Below are 13,712 nucleotides of genomic sequence, written 5' to 3'. Positions count from 1 at the left end.
TCAGAGGAAGTTATGCTTGTCCAGGGTCAGGTGCGGGGGGAGCAAAGATTCAGAGAAGTGCTGAGCAAATAGCAGAAAATGTCTTTCATTAATATTCATTTCGATCCCAGTACCATTTTTTTCAATTTAACCATGCTCACAGCTCTCGTGTGTTTATTTTCATAAGCAGCACAGTTCTCAAGCCTTATGCACCCATATACTCGTAAGCAGTACATTTGTTTTGCTCAGTGTTTGCTCATCTTTAATTTTTGATGGGAAATTTGGTATTTGCAGTGTATTTGGGCAGGTGCGTGAGTCATAGGAAATTTTCTGCTCCTCGACTAGAATCCTTGTTCCCATTTAGCCCCACAGTACTCCTGAAGAAACACCGAACTGGGTGAGAGTGCAGTGTCTGAGCTGCTTTGCTTTATGCGAGGCACTGACACAAACCTTGCCCAGGTCACTTTGTGAACTTTGAGCTACGCTCAGAATTTGCATCTGAAACCATTTGCACTCTTGGAATTATTTGCAGATTAAATTAATGAATAATTCCAGGTTAAAAATAAATTATTGGGTATTTCATTCTGTGTTCAAGGACAGGCGGTGAAGATGAAATTCCCTGAATAATTATTGCAATTTACTTGATGCTGGAGCAGTCCTGCACACTTCTGTGATTGACCTAATTCTGCTGAGGGTCACAAAGATCTTCTCTCTTAGTATCCCAAAAGACAGTGCCATTGCTTCATGGCAGCACCAGTCCCTCATCATTCAGTGTTCATCGAAACAGACTGTCAGTGTCTGGGCACTGTACATCCCCAGAATGATGAAAATGTGTTTACTGTTAGATGTAAAAAACTGGAGAAAGCTGCACTGGGGCACAAACAACTGGAGCATCTCTCTAGGGTTTGGAAGGGCAAAGGGCTAGTTGCATTTTTGCCAATTCCTTCTGCTTGTTGAGAGAGGATTTGCTCTGATGTCTGGTGTGCTTGGCACCGAGACAGTCATCCCCAGCTTAATTTATTGTTCTGCCTTTGCTGTCTTTCAGCCTACCAGCTCTTCAGATGTCAGCCTCCAACCATCGTTCCCAATGCAGAAGTCATCACCGAGAACGAGGAGTTTAACATAGGTAGCCTCCCGTGGTCCCCTTAGCCCTTCTTCCCTGCCTGTCCCCAGCCACTGGGAATACCTGGGGGAAGACACACAGACACACGTCATGTCCAGGGGATGGCACCCCAAATCTGGGGCTCCAGGAGACCTCTCCACCCATGTAATTGTGTGCTGTGGGGAGGCGTGCGTGACCCTGCTCAACAGCTGACTCCACACGGAGTCAAATTGACCTCGTTGTCCCAAGACTTTTCCTCTTGGTCAGTGCAGAAGTGGTTTGTCTTTTGTGAAAGCCCAGAGCTTGCTTGGAAGTGCTCAGAGATCTTAGCCACAATACTAGTTTTTGGCCTTCATGCTTTCAGGTGTTTCAAACAATGCCTCATGGAGAAGTTTAGAGGCCACTACTATTTTTATTTTTTTTGAGAACCTTTCACCCATACTGACTGCCTTTTGTATTTTTGCTGCTTTTCACGGTTACATCCAAGTTGCGCCCGCGACCAGTGAAGTAGCTGTGATTTTTTTAAAAGCAGCTTTTCTTACCTGCCTGCTCTGAGGAAAGTCTTCACCCAAATAGCTAGCAGAAATCAAAACAGTCTCAGCGACGTGACAGTGGTTTATCACAAATGAAGCCGCAGCGTGCCTTTCCCTGCCTTCTGTGTCTGCCCAGTCTGTGTCAGCGCGTAGCAAGCAGAGCTGGGGGCAGCGTGGCACGAGGAGCTGGTGGCACCCAAGCAGGCAGGGAAGTGGGTGGGATGGCCTGACCTGCATGTCCGTGAAATTCTCCAAAAACATCCAGAAATCCAAAGTGGAACATACACAGCCTGAGCCACACAGCCTGGAGGTAGCCTTGATGGCAGAAGCTGGATCAAGAGGTCCCTGCTTGCCGTGCTGCCCTCTCCTCGGGTCTTAATGAATTGATCCTTCTGCTCGGTCAAGATGTTTTCTGTTTCTGTCTGCAGGTGACATCGTGAGGTACCGATGTCTGCCTGGCTTTACGTTGATTGGAAATGAAATCCTGACCTGCAAGCTGGGCACCCATCTTCAGTTTGAAGGACCCCCACCCACCTGTGAAGGTAAAGCCTGGGGGCCCAGCAGGGCAGCCGGAGCTTTCTCCCCCACAGACTGCTGCAAAAGAGGCAGCAATGGATGGCAGCTGGGGGAAGTTTCATTGCACACACCACATCTTCAGACCTCTGGGGTCGCACTATTACAAAAGCACAGAGCAGGGCCTGGTGTGGAGGGTATTGAGGCACCTCTGTGCAGGGAAAGGCTCCTCTCCCTACCTGCCCTGCAGCACAAGCCCGTGCACCTTGGCTAGGCTCTGCAACAAGCAAACAGCAGTGAGAAATTCTCTGGGTGGCTTACTGCAGCAGCTCCATGATAAATAACAGGGAGAATTCCTCTCTCTGACAGCTCATGGGGGATTTGCAGGCTCTCTGCATGTGGGGGGGGGGCTCTGCCTCTTGTTGGGTGCTCCCGAATTACGCCCCAAGGCATGAAGTCAGGAGGTGCTTTAAGCTCGTACTTGCTGAAGGAAGACTGAGTGAAATCTTGCTGAGCAGAGGGTTGACACACCACACGTCTGGCTGCCTTTGCGAAGTCATTAAACAGCCACCCGGACGTCCTTACCGTGGGAGGGGGAGGAGGATTCTGCGCTGACAGCTTGCCAGAGACACACGAACAGCCAAAGCAGGGAAGAGCAGGCTGCAGCTAAGTGTGCTCCTCCAGCGAGGTGATCCCACGAGGAACAGCTTCTCTATTAGTGCCACAGAATGTATTACATGGGAGAAAAATGAATGCCCCGAGCACACACTGCATTGTACACCTTGCTGCTGCTCAGGAGGGCTCCCAGAGATGTTTCTGTGCTGCCATGTTACCTTATTTATCCTTTGGATTCCTGCTGGTACTTTTGTTCGCTCCAACCGTGATTATTTCATCTACTTCATTCCCTCCTATCTGAACATTTTTACCATATAATAGGATATTTTTCTGTAGCTTTATTCTCTGTGAAATAGCATGAACTGAAGGAGAGAAACGGAGGTCATTCAATTATTTACTGATGGTTGTTAGCCTGGGGGTAAAGGGACTGCTTAAATTACATCTGGCCACCAATTTACAGAGGTCAACAAATCACTGATGGGATTAAGGATTTGGAAAGAATACTCTGTTCTTTCTGGATAGTTCTGACTATTTTCTGTTAATACAAGTACAGCGTTTGCACCGAGTTTTAGAGACAATTATGGATAAATAAAGATCCCTTTCTTTTTATGCTTTCTGCTCACTTTGTGTGTCAGCCTCCTCCCCTGGGGCATTGTTGGCCTTTTTATTTTGGGTTTTCAGATGGATTGTATATTTCCAGAATTCCACTGAATGGGCTCTAGTGATTAGAGAAAGGAGTTGGAGTTATGTCCTATCTGACAACTCCGTGGGTGACCTGGGATAAGCCTCTAGTTCCATGATGCAAAGACAGTTGAAGGTTTTTGTTTGGGTAGTTGCTTTTTGCCCCTTTAAATTTGGTAATTGCTTGAATTTGCACAATAGGGCATGCTTCATTCAGAGCCTATTTCAGCATCTGGGAACTCTATGAACCACAAGGATCTTGGTGTCCAGTGAAAGGATGTGGGTGGGAGCTGTGCTCTATCTTGACTTGGCTCATGAAGATAGACCTTGGCCATAGTAAGTTGTGTTTCCTTCCTTACTTCACAAGAAAGACAGATTTTCTCTGCTCTCTCCTTCATGCTCCCTTCAGTGCCTTGCCCGATGAACGAGGTTCTGACAGACTCCACTGGTGTGATCCTCAGCCAGAGCTTCCTGGGAAGTTACCCCCACTTTCAGACCTGTTCTTGGGTGGTCAAGGTAGAGCCTGGATATAACATCTCCCTCACCATCGAGTACTTCCTCAGTGAGAAGCAATACGATGAGTTTGAAATCTTTGATGGTAAGAGATTCTCTAGTTTGACTTGCTTGGCAGCAGAGGTGTTAGTTGTTAATCTCTGTTCCCAGGGCATTGTGAGGAGAGTTTCCCACCACCACCTGTAATCTTCCACTGGACTTAAAGAAAGCTTCTCCTAAGTCTCATTGATTCTCTGAATAATATCAATAATTTGATTTTCAGATGTCTGTAAAGTAATTTTTCTCTGCTGAAGCTTCTGCGTTTACTGGAGCTAAAGGCATAGTGCCTGAAGCAGAAGCCTGGTCTTAGCCTGGTCTTACTGCAGTCAACAGGTTTTTGTTTGCTGTTGCTTTCCTGGGAGCCAGGTGTACTCTTTGGGGCTCATGTTCACAAAACGAGCACTAAGCATGAGCTGTCATTCATGGACTCATGGTAAAGTGGAAGCTCTCACACTCTGATTTCAAAAGGCACCTGATTCTTCTTGCAGAAACACACCCTGGCACATGAGGGTGTGAGTGACAATTTCTGTGTGTCAGCCTTGACTTTTATTCGTTCCCTTTCTCTTTCCTCACAGGTCCCTCTGGCCAGAGCCCTCTGCTCTTGTCACTGAGTGGGAACTACTCTGCTCCTCTGACTGTTACCAGCAGTGGGAACAAAGTCTATCTCCGTTGGTCCTCTGATCATGCCTACAACAGAAAAGGCTTCAAAATCCGCTACTTCGGTAAGCACCCAGCAGAGACTGCATGCCTCTGCCAGAAACGTGGTCATCTCCTCAGCTAAGGATCTCCACAAAATTGCTGCAGAGGGGCAGAGGCCATCTGTGGTGGCAGAAGGTGCCAAGGCCTGGGAGGGTACAAAATGCTGGCCTTGTTCTGAGGCCTCAGTGGGGACTGGTGAGGCTTGGGAAAGCGAGTTTATTTCCAGCAAAAAAACACTCGCAGCTCTGGCTGGGCTTCCTCCATCACTGTTACAATTCAGAACCAAAAATATATAACCATAGACAACTTGGCCCTGGATGCATGAAACCATCCCATGCAATTCACAGAGAAGATTCCTGTTTTACAAAACCGTTGTATCTCTGGAATGATGAGGCCATTTTGAGATGTTTGAAGGTTACCATCACAAAATATAAAATCTTGTGCTAGGAGCTTCCTGGTGCCTGAGACACGACTGACATGTCACTGTGCTACAGCATTTGCAGCAAACTGTTTAAAACGCATCGTGTCCCGGTCAGGCATTCTGCCACAGCTCTCAGAGGATCAGGACCAGGGAGTCCTGGTTGCTCGTTCAGCACAAAACCACTGCCAGATACTGAATGCTTGCTGAGAATTCCTTAAAATGAATTACTATTTTTTGGAACTTAGCAAGCCTTAATTAATGAAAGTTATAAAACTGAGTTGAGAACTTGCCAGCATGTCATAAATAAGTAATGGCTTTGCTCAGTAAATGAATTAAGTAATATTTAATTATCAGAAATTACTCTTTATTTCTAGAGCTGAGTGAACCTTGGATAGTAGCTCTACACTCGTTTCCACTTTGACTTTGTATTTATCTATCACAAGTTCTGTTCCTTGCGCAGCCTTAGGTTATGGTAAGCACTGTGTAATCCCTGAGAACGGGAAGGGGATTTGTCTTGATAGAGCCCATCCAGTGATTTATTTATTTTTCCTCTGCCCTTCTCTCCAGCTCCGTACTGTAGCCTCCCGCAGCCGCCAGCCCACGGGCTGATTCTCAGCCAGACGGGTCTGCACCCCGGCAGCACGGTTCGCTTCGGGTGTGACACAGGTTATCGTCTCGTCGGCCACAGCACCGCCACCTGCTCCCAGCACCCCCAAGGCTACTTCCACTGGAATGAAGCAATCCCGCTGTGCCAAGGTGAGAGCAGACAGCAGTATCCTTACACGGACCCAGGGGTCCTGGGGAGAACTGAGTAAAACGCAGTAAAAATAACAAGCTATTGTAATTCCCTTAATTCCTTCTGAGATCAGGCTTTGAGCTGCATGTAGGCAGTGAGAGGTGGTCCTCTTATATCCAAGTCCTTGGGAACAGATGGGCAAAGAGTGGAGGGAGTTAACTGTTGAGGAGCAGAGGGTCATTGTCAAGCCTGGGGCAGGTGAGAGAAAGTCCGTCAGTGCAAAGGGTACCATTTCAGAAGAATTTGAATTCTCAGGAAAGCCATAACTTCTGTTAAGGTCAAGAGAAGCTGTTGTCTGGAAGAATCTGGAAAGGCTGGCAGAGATGTGGGTTCCACTGGGATTTAGTGGCTGGAATTTGCTTTATTATTTCTGGAAATCCACTCTTAGCTCTGTGTGGAATGAGATTTCTTGGGATTCAGATGGTGCCCAGTTTCTGTTGGCTTTATATAAGATTTAGGCATGTAGTTGTTCTTTCCACATCACCTCCTAATCAACCGTAATCGTTATGCCCTGTCACACTTAGCACATGGCTCCTTGCAGGTGTGGGAGAGGAGGGGAGGCAGGGCAGCGTGCACCGGGGGGTTGCTTTCACACCATTTTGTCTCTCTATGCGCACTTTCTGATTGCACCTTTTCCTCAATCCACCAATCATCCCAGCTCCTTTGTGTTGATAAAATGCCCATCTTTATTCAGATGAAGCCTTTCAGTGTCTTTGAACATTCATCCATGTTCCAAGGGAACTGAACACTGGGGATTAATATTACATTGACTTCCCTGGAAACTGGCCAGAGAACGGAGACGGCAGAGGCAAAATCTCGTTGCACTGTGTGCATTGTCACCCAGTCCAAACCTTAAGGAAAAGCAGGATTATTTAGTGTGGGGGTACCAAAGAGCCTTGAAAATTCCTTTCTGTCCTCCTGAATCACTTAGTGCCTCTTGGTGATGCATGGGCTGCGTGCAGTCCTGCCTCTGAAGGCTTGCTCTGTGATGTGGGTGCTTAAATCCATTCGGAGCCCTCTCAAGGTTGTATTTATTTAAAGGCAAGCAGAAAACAGTAAAGCAAGCCCCTGTCACCCAAAGTGCGATGCTGTTGGCAAGGGGGGGGGTCTAGGAAAATGGGCACGAGCTCAGATAATGATTTAACCTCAGCGGTGAGGCAGGCTGGGGCTGCTGACACCAGCAGATGAACCGCACAGCAGGCCCGGCACGCGCCAGGGGCTGTCATGGCAACTGCGCCTCACGAAGCCCTCGCCCAGCGACAGGAATCTCTCCCCGATACACGCTGGGTCTTTTTATTTTAAGGCAAATAATGTAATCAGAAATCGGTACTAATGCTGCTAAGTGTTCACTGCCTCGGTGTGCTGGGGATGCCACCTGGGCCTCGGGTTCAGCTCTTTACTCCCACGGGGTGCTGTGGTGTGTGGGGAGCGGACTTGAAGCACAGAGGCAGGGGTGGGGTGGATAGAGAGGATGTGTGAGGAGGATTGTACGTGGCTGAGATAGCACCCGACAGCAGGAATTTAAAGCAGAAACAAGTCCCTGAGCACCAGTACCTCGGCCAGCATGGAAGGAATCTGAGCAGACCTGTCCATTACCCCCCTGCCTGGACTGGAGCTGGGGGCACCTGCGGGATCGCTCGCCCCAGGCCCAGCTCCATGGGCTCCTTTCCATAACCCTTTGGGGAAAGTCACCTCCCCACTCTGTTTCCCCATGTTCACGTCTGGGATCTCAGTACTGGCCCATGGTCACCAAGTGCCTGGAGATGGACACAGGAGGCGAGGAGCAGCAGCGAGCCCGAGCCGTAGGAGAATTCATGGCAGAGCAGCTCCCCCCCCTGGCCTCGAGCTGCTGATAGCCAGGCCTGGCTCGGTTCTCCTTGCCCAGGTCAGCTGCATAAAATCCAGCACATCTCTTTTTTTCGCACTGTTCTCGAAGCCAACTGGCAACCTTTTGTTTTGGGCCGTACTCAATTTCTCCTTTCTGGTGGCTAGGACCGCATGGCAGAGATTTGGGAACTCGATCCACAACACAGCATAAATTGCTCGCACAGTCAGCTGCGTCAGGAGGAGAGGAACTGGGGTCCCCGTAAACACATGGCCTAGTTAACAAATGACATTTCCCATAGCTCCCCTCTGCCAGCACATAATCCTCTTCCCCTTCCCGATCCCCTCTGAATAATCTTTACTACGTGCTCTGTCCTAGCTGACATTTATGGAAGCAGCAGAGAATATTCTGCAGGGAACAATCTTGCGTTGGCACAATGGGGGAGAACACAAGATGATCTAATATGCCTTTTCTGTCTCTGCTGCCTATTTTTAAGCTGCTTTGTTTTTGGAATCCCAGCTGCAGATTTGCTTTCATAGCCTCTGTCCCTTTTCCTAGCACATTTTCTTCCTGGAGACTGAGCTTTCATACCCCTGAACCCCCACAAGCACTCCTCTCTCCCCAGATCACGCTCTCAGTGGGTCTCTCCTGGCCAAATGTTGTTTTTGCTTTTCCCCAGGAACAGCTACTCTTTAATCTTTGTTTTCAGTGGATCGCATTGTCCACGATTTGAGCTTCAGAAATGGAGCAAGGTTATTGCCACCCCAAAAATCAAGCCGGACTCTGTAAATAGGAAGTTACTCATGCTGCATTCTGCTCAGGGATGCCTGACTGCACGGAAAGGCAGGATCCTGCCATCAGGTGCAGCATGCAGCCCACTCGGTGCAGCAGTTTTCAGCCTAATGAGCTCTTCCTGACCAATACATCTTCACATTGCAGCCTGACCATCTGCAGGAGGAGAAGGTTACTTCTTTGTTGTTATTTCTGGTGGCCTAATGAACTTTTGAGTCAACTGCCTCTGGCCCTCAAGCTCTGTATTATCGCTAACTATCTTTTGTATCAGGGCAAGGCTTATGCAATGGAAAATAAATAACCAAGTAGACCACTTCAGAGGCAGGAGGTAGGACTAGCCTGCGGTAGTGATCCCTGCATCATGAAGAGAAACGAAGGCAAGTGGCAGCTCAGCTTCACTGGCCTGGAGTAAGGCTGGGCCCAGGCTCTCTTTGCTCCTGGTGTCCCTCTGTGTCAGTCTGTGTCTCCTGGCAGCAAACAGAAGTGGTAGATTTTGGTGTGGTGTCAGGCTGGAGGCAAAGACTGTTCAGGCCTTGTGCCTCCTCGCTCTGTCTGTTCTGCCTAGGAAGACCGGCCCTGTCCTTGGGGTGGGTTGAAAAGGAGTGAGACGTTTCTTGCTGTCCTTACCAGGGTCTTGCTGAGTTCACATGCTCCCTTCTGACCTCTGAACAAAACTCTTGATGCCAGTGGAAGCTTCCTCATCATGACCTCTCTCTCCAGCTCCCAGGAGCAGAAGAGAGTTGAGCAGAGAGAAGGGAGAAGGCTTTGCTGGGGTCAGTGACAAGGAAAGGGGCTCACTCTCTAACCAGCCTCTCTGACTGGAAGCAGCATCAAAAAGTAATAATAAGAGAACTGCAGGATGGAAGTGAAAGGGTAGGACTTTCCAGGTCTCCTTTTGCCTTAGAACGAAATTGGTATTCAGCGTGGCTGCTTGTCTAGACACCCAGCCTTGTAGAGAGATTCACCAAGCTCCTTAGCTCGATGAAGTGACATACATGTGATTATCATTTCAACCAGGGATATGCCTGATCGTGCTAATACCAGCCTGCTGAATTACTCACACCTATTAGCAACACCAGCATCTGCAAGGTGCTGCGTAATTGTGCTCCAGGCTGGGGCTCTGGCCCACTCATGTAGTAGTAATGGGATAAAAATGGCTTGGACCATGAGTGGTGGAAAGCTCCAGTGGTTGTGCTGATGCTGTACTCAATAATTTTGGTCTCTCCTTTCAATGTTTGGTGGGGGTCCATGTTACCAGAACGTGACTTTTCTAATATTGCTGATTTTTTAACCTGTGTTTGTGCGCAGAGGGAATAACTGGAAGGTGAATGTGTGTCCAAGTATCAGCATGTGGCTCAGGAGGCATAGGCTCAGCTTCTGGTTCATGTATTAGCTGGGTGAGAGCAGCTCAGGCTACTCCAGGAAGGAATAGTTTTCCTTTTGAGCACTTCAAAAATGCATACAATTATTTGGGTTAGCTGTTGGCCTCTAAATCAGTGGCTGCTAGCAGGCTCTGCTCATCTCTGTGCCCTGCAGAGTTTGTTGGCAACCCCATGGGGGGATTTTCTTGCAGGGACAGCTTTACACGTCCCAGCCTTTGCCATTCTGTGCCTGTCCAGATGGGTTGGCTGTGGTCTCCAGCCCAAGCGAGATGGGCATCCCCCAGAGCCAAGCCTCAAAGAGAGGGATGAGAACCTGCGTGTTGGTTTTGGAGGCAAGTCTGGATTTGGCTTCCCAACTCTTCCAAATGCTGATGAAAACAGCACAAGTTCAAGTGACAGACTCCCAGTGCTGGTTTTCCTAGCAGTAGAGAACAGGGCAATGGGGATTGCGATGTCTCATGAAACTCTTGGAGCATAAGTGAACATGATTCTGGTCTGCCTTTATCTGACTGTAGCTTGCATTTCTGTGGCCTGGCTGGCCCCTTTCTGCCCTGTTTGGCCACAGAGTGAGGATCTCAGCAGGAGTAGGGCAAAGCTTCTCTGAAGAGCTGCTGTCTTGAGCAGCCGTTTGGCATTGTGCCTGTTTGAGTTTTCCCCCTGAATTTCCCCCTTACCTTCTCAGTCATAGTGCTAAATTTAGCTCTCCTTCTGGCACTACATAATTATAGAATTTGCTGCCTTCTGTAATCCAGAAGTGCTGTTGGAAAAGGGATTCGGGTTGTCACTGCTGTGGGATGTAAATACAAAACATTATTGCTATCTAATCCTTTATCTCTGTGTGAAAACTTCTGAATACTGTGTTGATGCACTTTGTGTTACAGATGATAGAGAAAATATGAGCCAGCGTCTCTTCCAGCAGGTATCAGTATTCAGTGTTGGCTTTGCTGTTACCGCAGTGATGCGAAGGAGGTGAAAATCTGATCCTCTGTGAAAGCGGGCATTCATTGCAGCTCCTGGGGTTCAATGGGGTGCTGGAGCTTTTGCAAATAGGCGAGCTTTGTAGCTGGGGTTTCAGCTCACTTATCACAAATCCATGATCATATTGGAAGCTGACTGATTTCTCAGCTGTTTTTTTCCCCTCCTCCTTCCCAGCTCTTTCCTGCGGTGTTCCTAGAGCACCAAAGAACGGCGTGGTCTTTGGCAAGGAGTACACGGTGGGTACGAAAGCTGTGTACCAGTGCAACCAGGGCTTCCAGCTGCAGCCTGGGGAGGAGTCCAGCACCGAGTGCCTGCAGGCAGGACAGTGGAGTAACGGCAACCAGCCCCCGCAGTGTGTGGGTGAGTGGTGGCAGCCCGGGGCCATGCCACAGGGAATTTGGGAAGCCCCTTCAGTAATATCTTCCTGCCTCATAGGTATAATATTTAGGACATCAAGTTTCTAATCCTGTGCAACTTGTGTGTGGTGTCCCCTCTCGTGGTGCCTTGTTTTCCTACCTGTACGATGGAGATGCTAATACTGGGCCCCTTGTTAAAAAGCCAACACGCTTGCTGAAATACCCCAAAGTACCCTAGAGTTAAACACCTTGTAATGCTTTGTCTCCTTTCTCTCCCCTGACTCACCACATTTGTCTGCTTTTAGCTGTCACCTGTCCCGACATCAACAGCATCGCAGTTGAGCACGGTCGGTGGCGGCTGACCTACGAGATCCAGTACCACTACAACGCCCAGCTCATGCTCATCTGTGACCCGGGCTACTACTACACAGGCCAGAGGGTCATCAGGTGCCAAGCCAACGGAAAGTGGAGCATAGGAGAACCGATGCCGACCTGTAAAAGTAAGAGCAGTGAAGCTGAGGAGCCGTGCTAGGGGCCACCAGCTGCATGGGATGTCATGCAGGGAATGTGCTTTCTGTTTGCCATTCGGCAGGTGTGCAAGCTCTGCTGTCTGCATGCAAGCACGTTGCAACCCTGGCTGCTCATGGCAGTGTCTGAGAGCATGGCTGCAGAACTGCTGTGGTAGAAGAGAGTTTGGAGGCAGGGAGAGGTCATCTGTTGATCTGATTCTTGGCTTAATCTAAATGCTTCCGCAAGAACTCGAGCACATTAGCTCATCTGTTGCTGTCAGGTCCCAGCAGCTTCGCTGTCACTGGTGCCAGATGCTCTGAAGTTTGCTTTTAAGAAAGAAAATAAAAAATTCTGATTTAAGACCTAACCTCTTCCAACGTGATGCAAATGCCAAGTTTACGAGGGTAACAGTGTCACCTGTAAATCAAAAGCACCCTTGGCAAACAAGCAGTTCTCAGTCGTTCTGACACAACTGCCATGCCTTGGATCTTTTTTTTTTTTTTTATCAAAGGTGGAGATTTTTCTCTCAAGAGTGTGGATAGAGGCAGAAAAATTTCTCCTTCAGAATGGCAGCTTTCCCTTCCCTCCTGGCTCTCTTTGTTTCTAGAGATGCAACTGCCAGCTTCAGTGACAGATGTAGTTTTACCCCTGCTAGCTCTTCAGCCAGATCCAGGAGCGTGAGCCTGACCCCATTTTATTTCTTCAGCGTTATTGCCACATAAATTCAAATGACAGGAACTTGGCAATGCACTAAGGTCAGAAGAACCCAGTGTGAGTCTGTTTTCTTGCTGAGTGTGAAAGCTCCCAGAGGGTTTGCAGATCTTTAAGGTAGATAAAATAAAGAGCTGAACTTTGTGGCTGGAGCTGCATGTGCAGTGGCTCCTGGCCAAGCTCCAGCTGTACCTGCAGGAGTCGGATCCCTGGGCTTTCCACTGGGTGTCTTCTGAGGGTTTGATCTGTAGACTTCAGCCCTCTCCTGGAAGTCGCTGTGCCAGAAAAAGCACAGAGGTCTCTGAGTGTCACGTTCTAGTTTGAAAACACCCATTAATGTTGTGCCATTTTGTGGGTTTTCTGAAAGTCATTGCTTAATGGCTGTATCTGGCAATGGGTTAATAATACAAATATCCCCGTATTAAAAACTTCCTGTGTGAAAAGCTTCTCTAATTTCTTCCTAGCCAGTCTTATCTTTATGACTTCACTCGTGTCCTGAAGCAGAATTTTTAGTAGTGCTTATATTTGTCGGCTCATGTAACATGACTGAATTGTTGTTCTGCATGTTTAATAATGTTCTGCACTATTTAATAATCTTTCCTACTCATTATGGCTTTAATGACTTGTGGTGATAAGTGTCTGCACTTCTATAAAAAAAAAGACACAACAAAAGACAAAAACAAAACCAACTATCTCCCTGCCCATTCTCTCTTACTGTAATTTGGGATCTCTTTCAGTTATCTCTTGTGGAGATCTGCCAACTCCTCCCAATGGCAACAAGATCGGCACACTGACCAGCTACGGTGCCACGGCCATCTTCTCATGTAATACTGGCTACACCCTGGTAGGATCCCGCGTGCGGGAGTGCATGGCCAATGGACTTTGGAGTGGAGCCGAAGTGAAATGTCTGGGTACGTGCGGAGCATCTGTGTTGTGGTGGTGAACGAGTCCTGGTGGTATTTCAGGAGAAAACAGGGATTTTGGATGTTGATTAAAGAAGGAACCCGAGTGAGGACTCAGTGCTGCTGAAACATTAGAGTGTTCAGTAAATAGAAAAAGGAAGCAGACTTGGATTGTGTACTGCTCAGTAGATGTGAGATGTTATGAGATTGGAGAGGAGAGCTTTAAAAATGATATGTTGTTTTTGCTGCTGCTCTGGTTTTATTTATTACTGCAGAGACTCAAACTCAGATCCAGCCAGACAGTCAGGTCGGTGTGTGATGACTTCAGGAGGGGCAGGCGAGAGCTCTCAGTGATTCTCCTTGTC

General features: G+C 48.2%; 1 protein-coding gene across 1 annotated transcript in view; it reads left to right on the top strand.

Moving 5' to 3' along the window:
- CSMD2 (CUB and Sushi multiple domains 2) overlaps positions 1-13,712 on the top strand; it is a 286,785-nt gene that overhangs the window by 238,709 nt on the left and 34,364 nt on the right. Inside the window, exons 45-52 of the mRNA XM_082777291.1 lie at positions 1,025-1,105; positions 2,043-2,156; positions 3,833-4,021; positions 4,551-4,697; positions 5,663-5,851; positions 11,043-11,228; positions 11,530-11,724; positions 13,183-13,356. Coding sequence (XP_082633417.1) covers positions 1,025-1,105; positions 2,043-2,156; positions 3,833-4,021; positions 4,551-4,697; positions 5,663-5,851; positions 11,043-11,228; positions 11,530-11,724; positions 13,183-13,356 — 1,275 coding nt within the window. The remainder of the gene's footprint in view (positions 1-1,024; positions 1,106-2,042; positions 2,157-3,832; positions 4,022-4,550; positions 4,698-5,662; positions 5,852-11,042; positions 11,229-11,529; positions 11,725-13,182; positions 13,357-13,712) is intronic.

This window comes from Aythya marila (genome assembly GCF_965140915.1).
Source record: "Aythya marila genome assembly, chromosome: 22".
NCBI classification, from domain to species: Eukaryota; Metazoa; Chordata; class Aves; order Anseriformes; family Anatidae; genus Aythya; species Aythya marila.
This window is presented reverse-complemented; position numbering and strand designations above follow the sequence as displayed.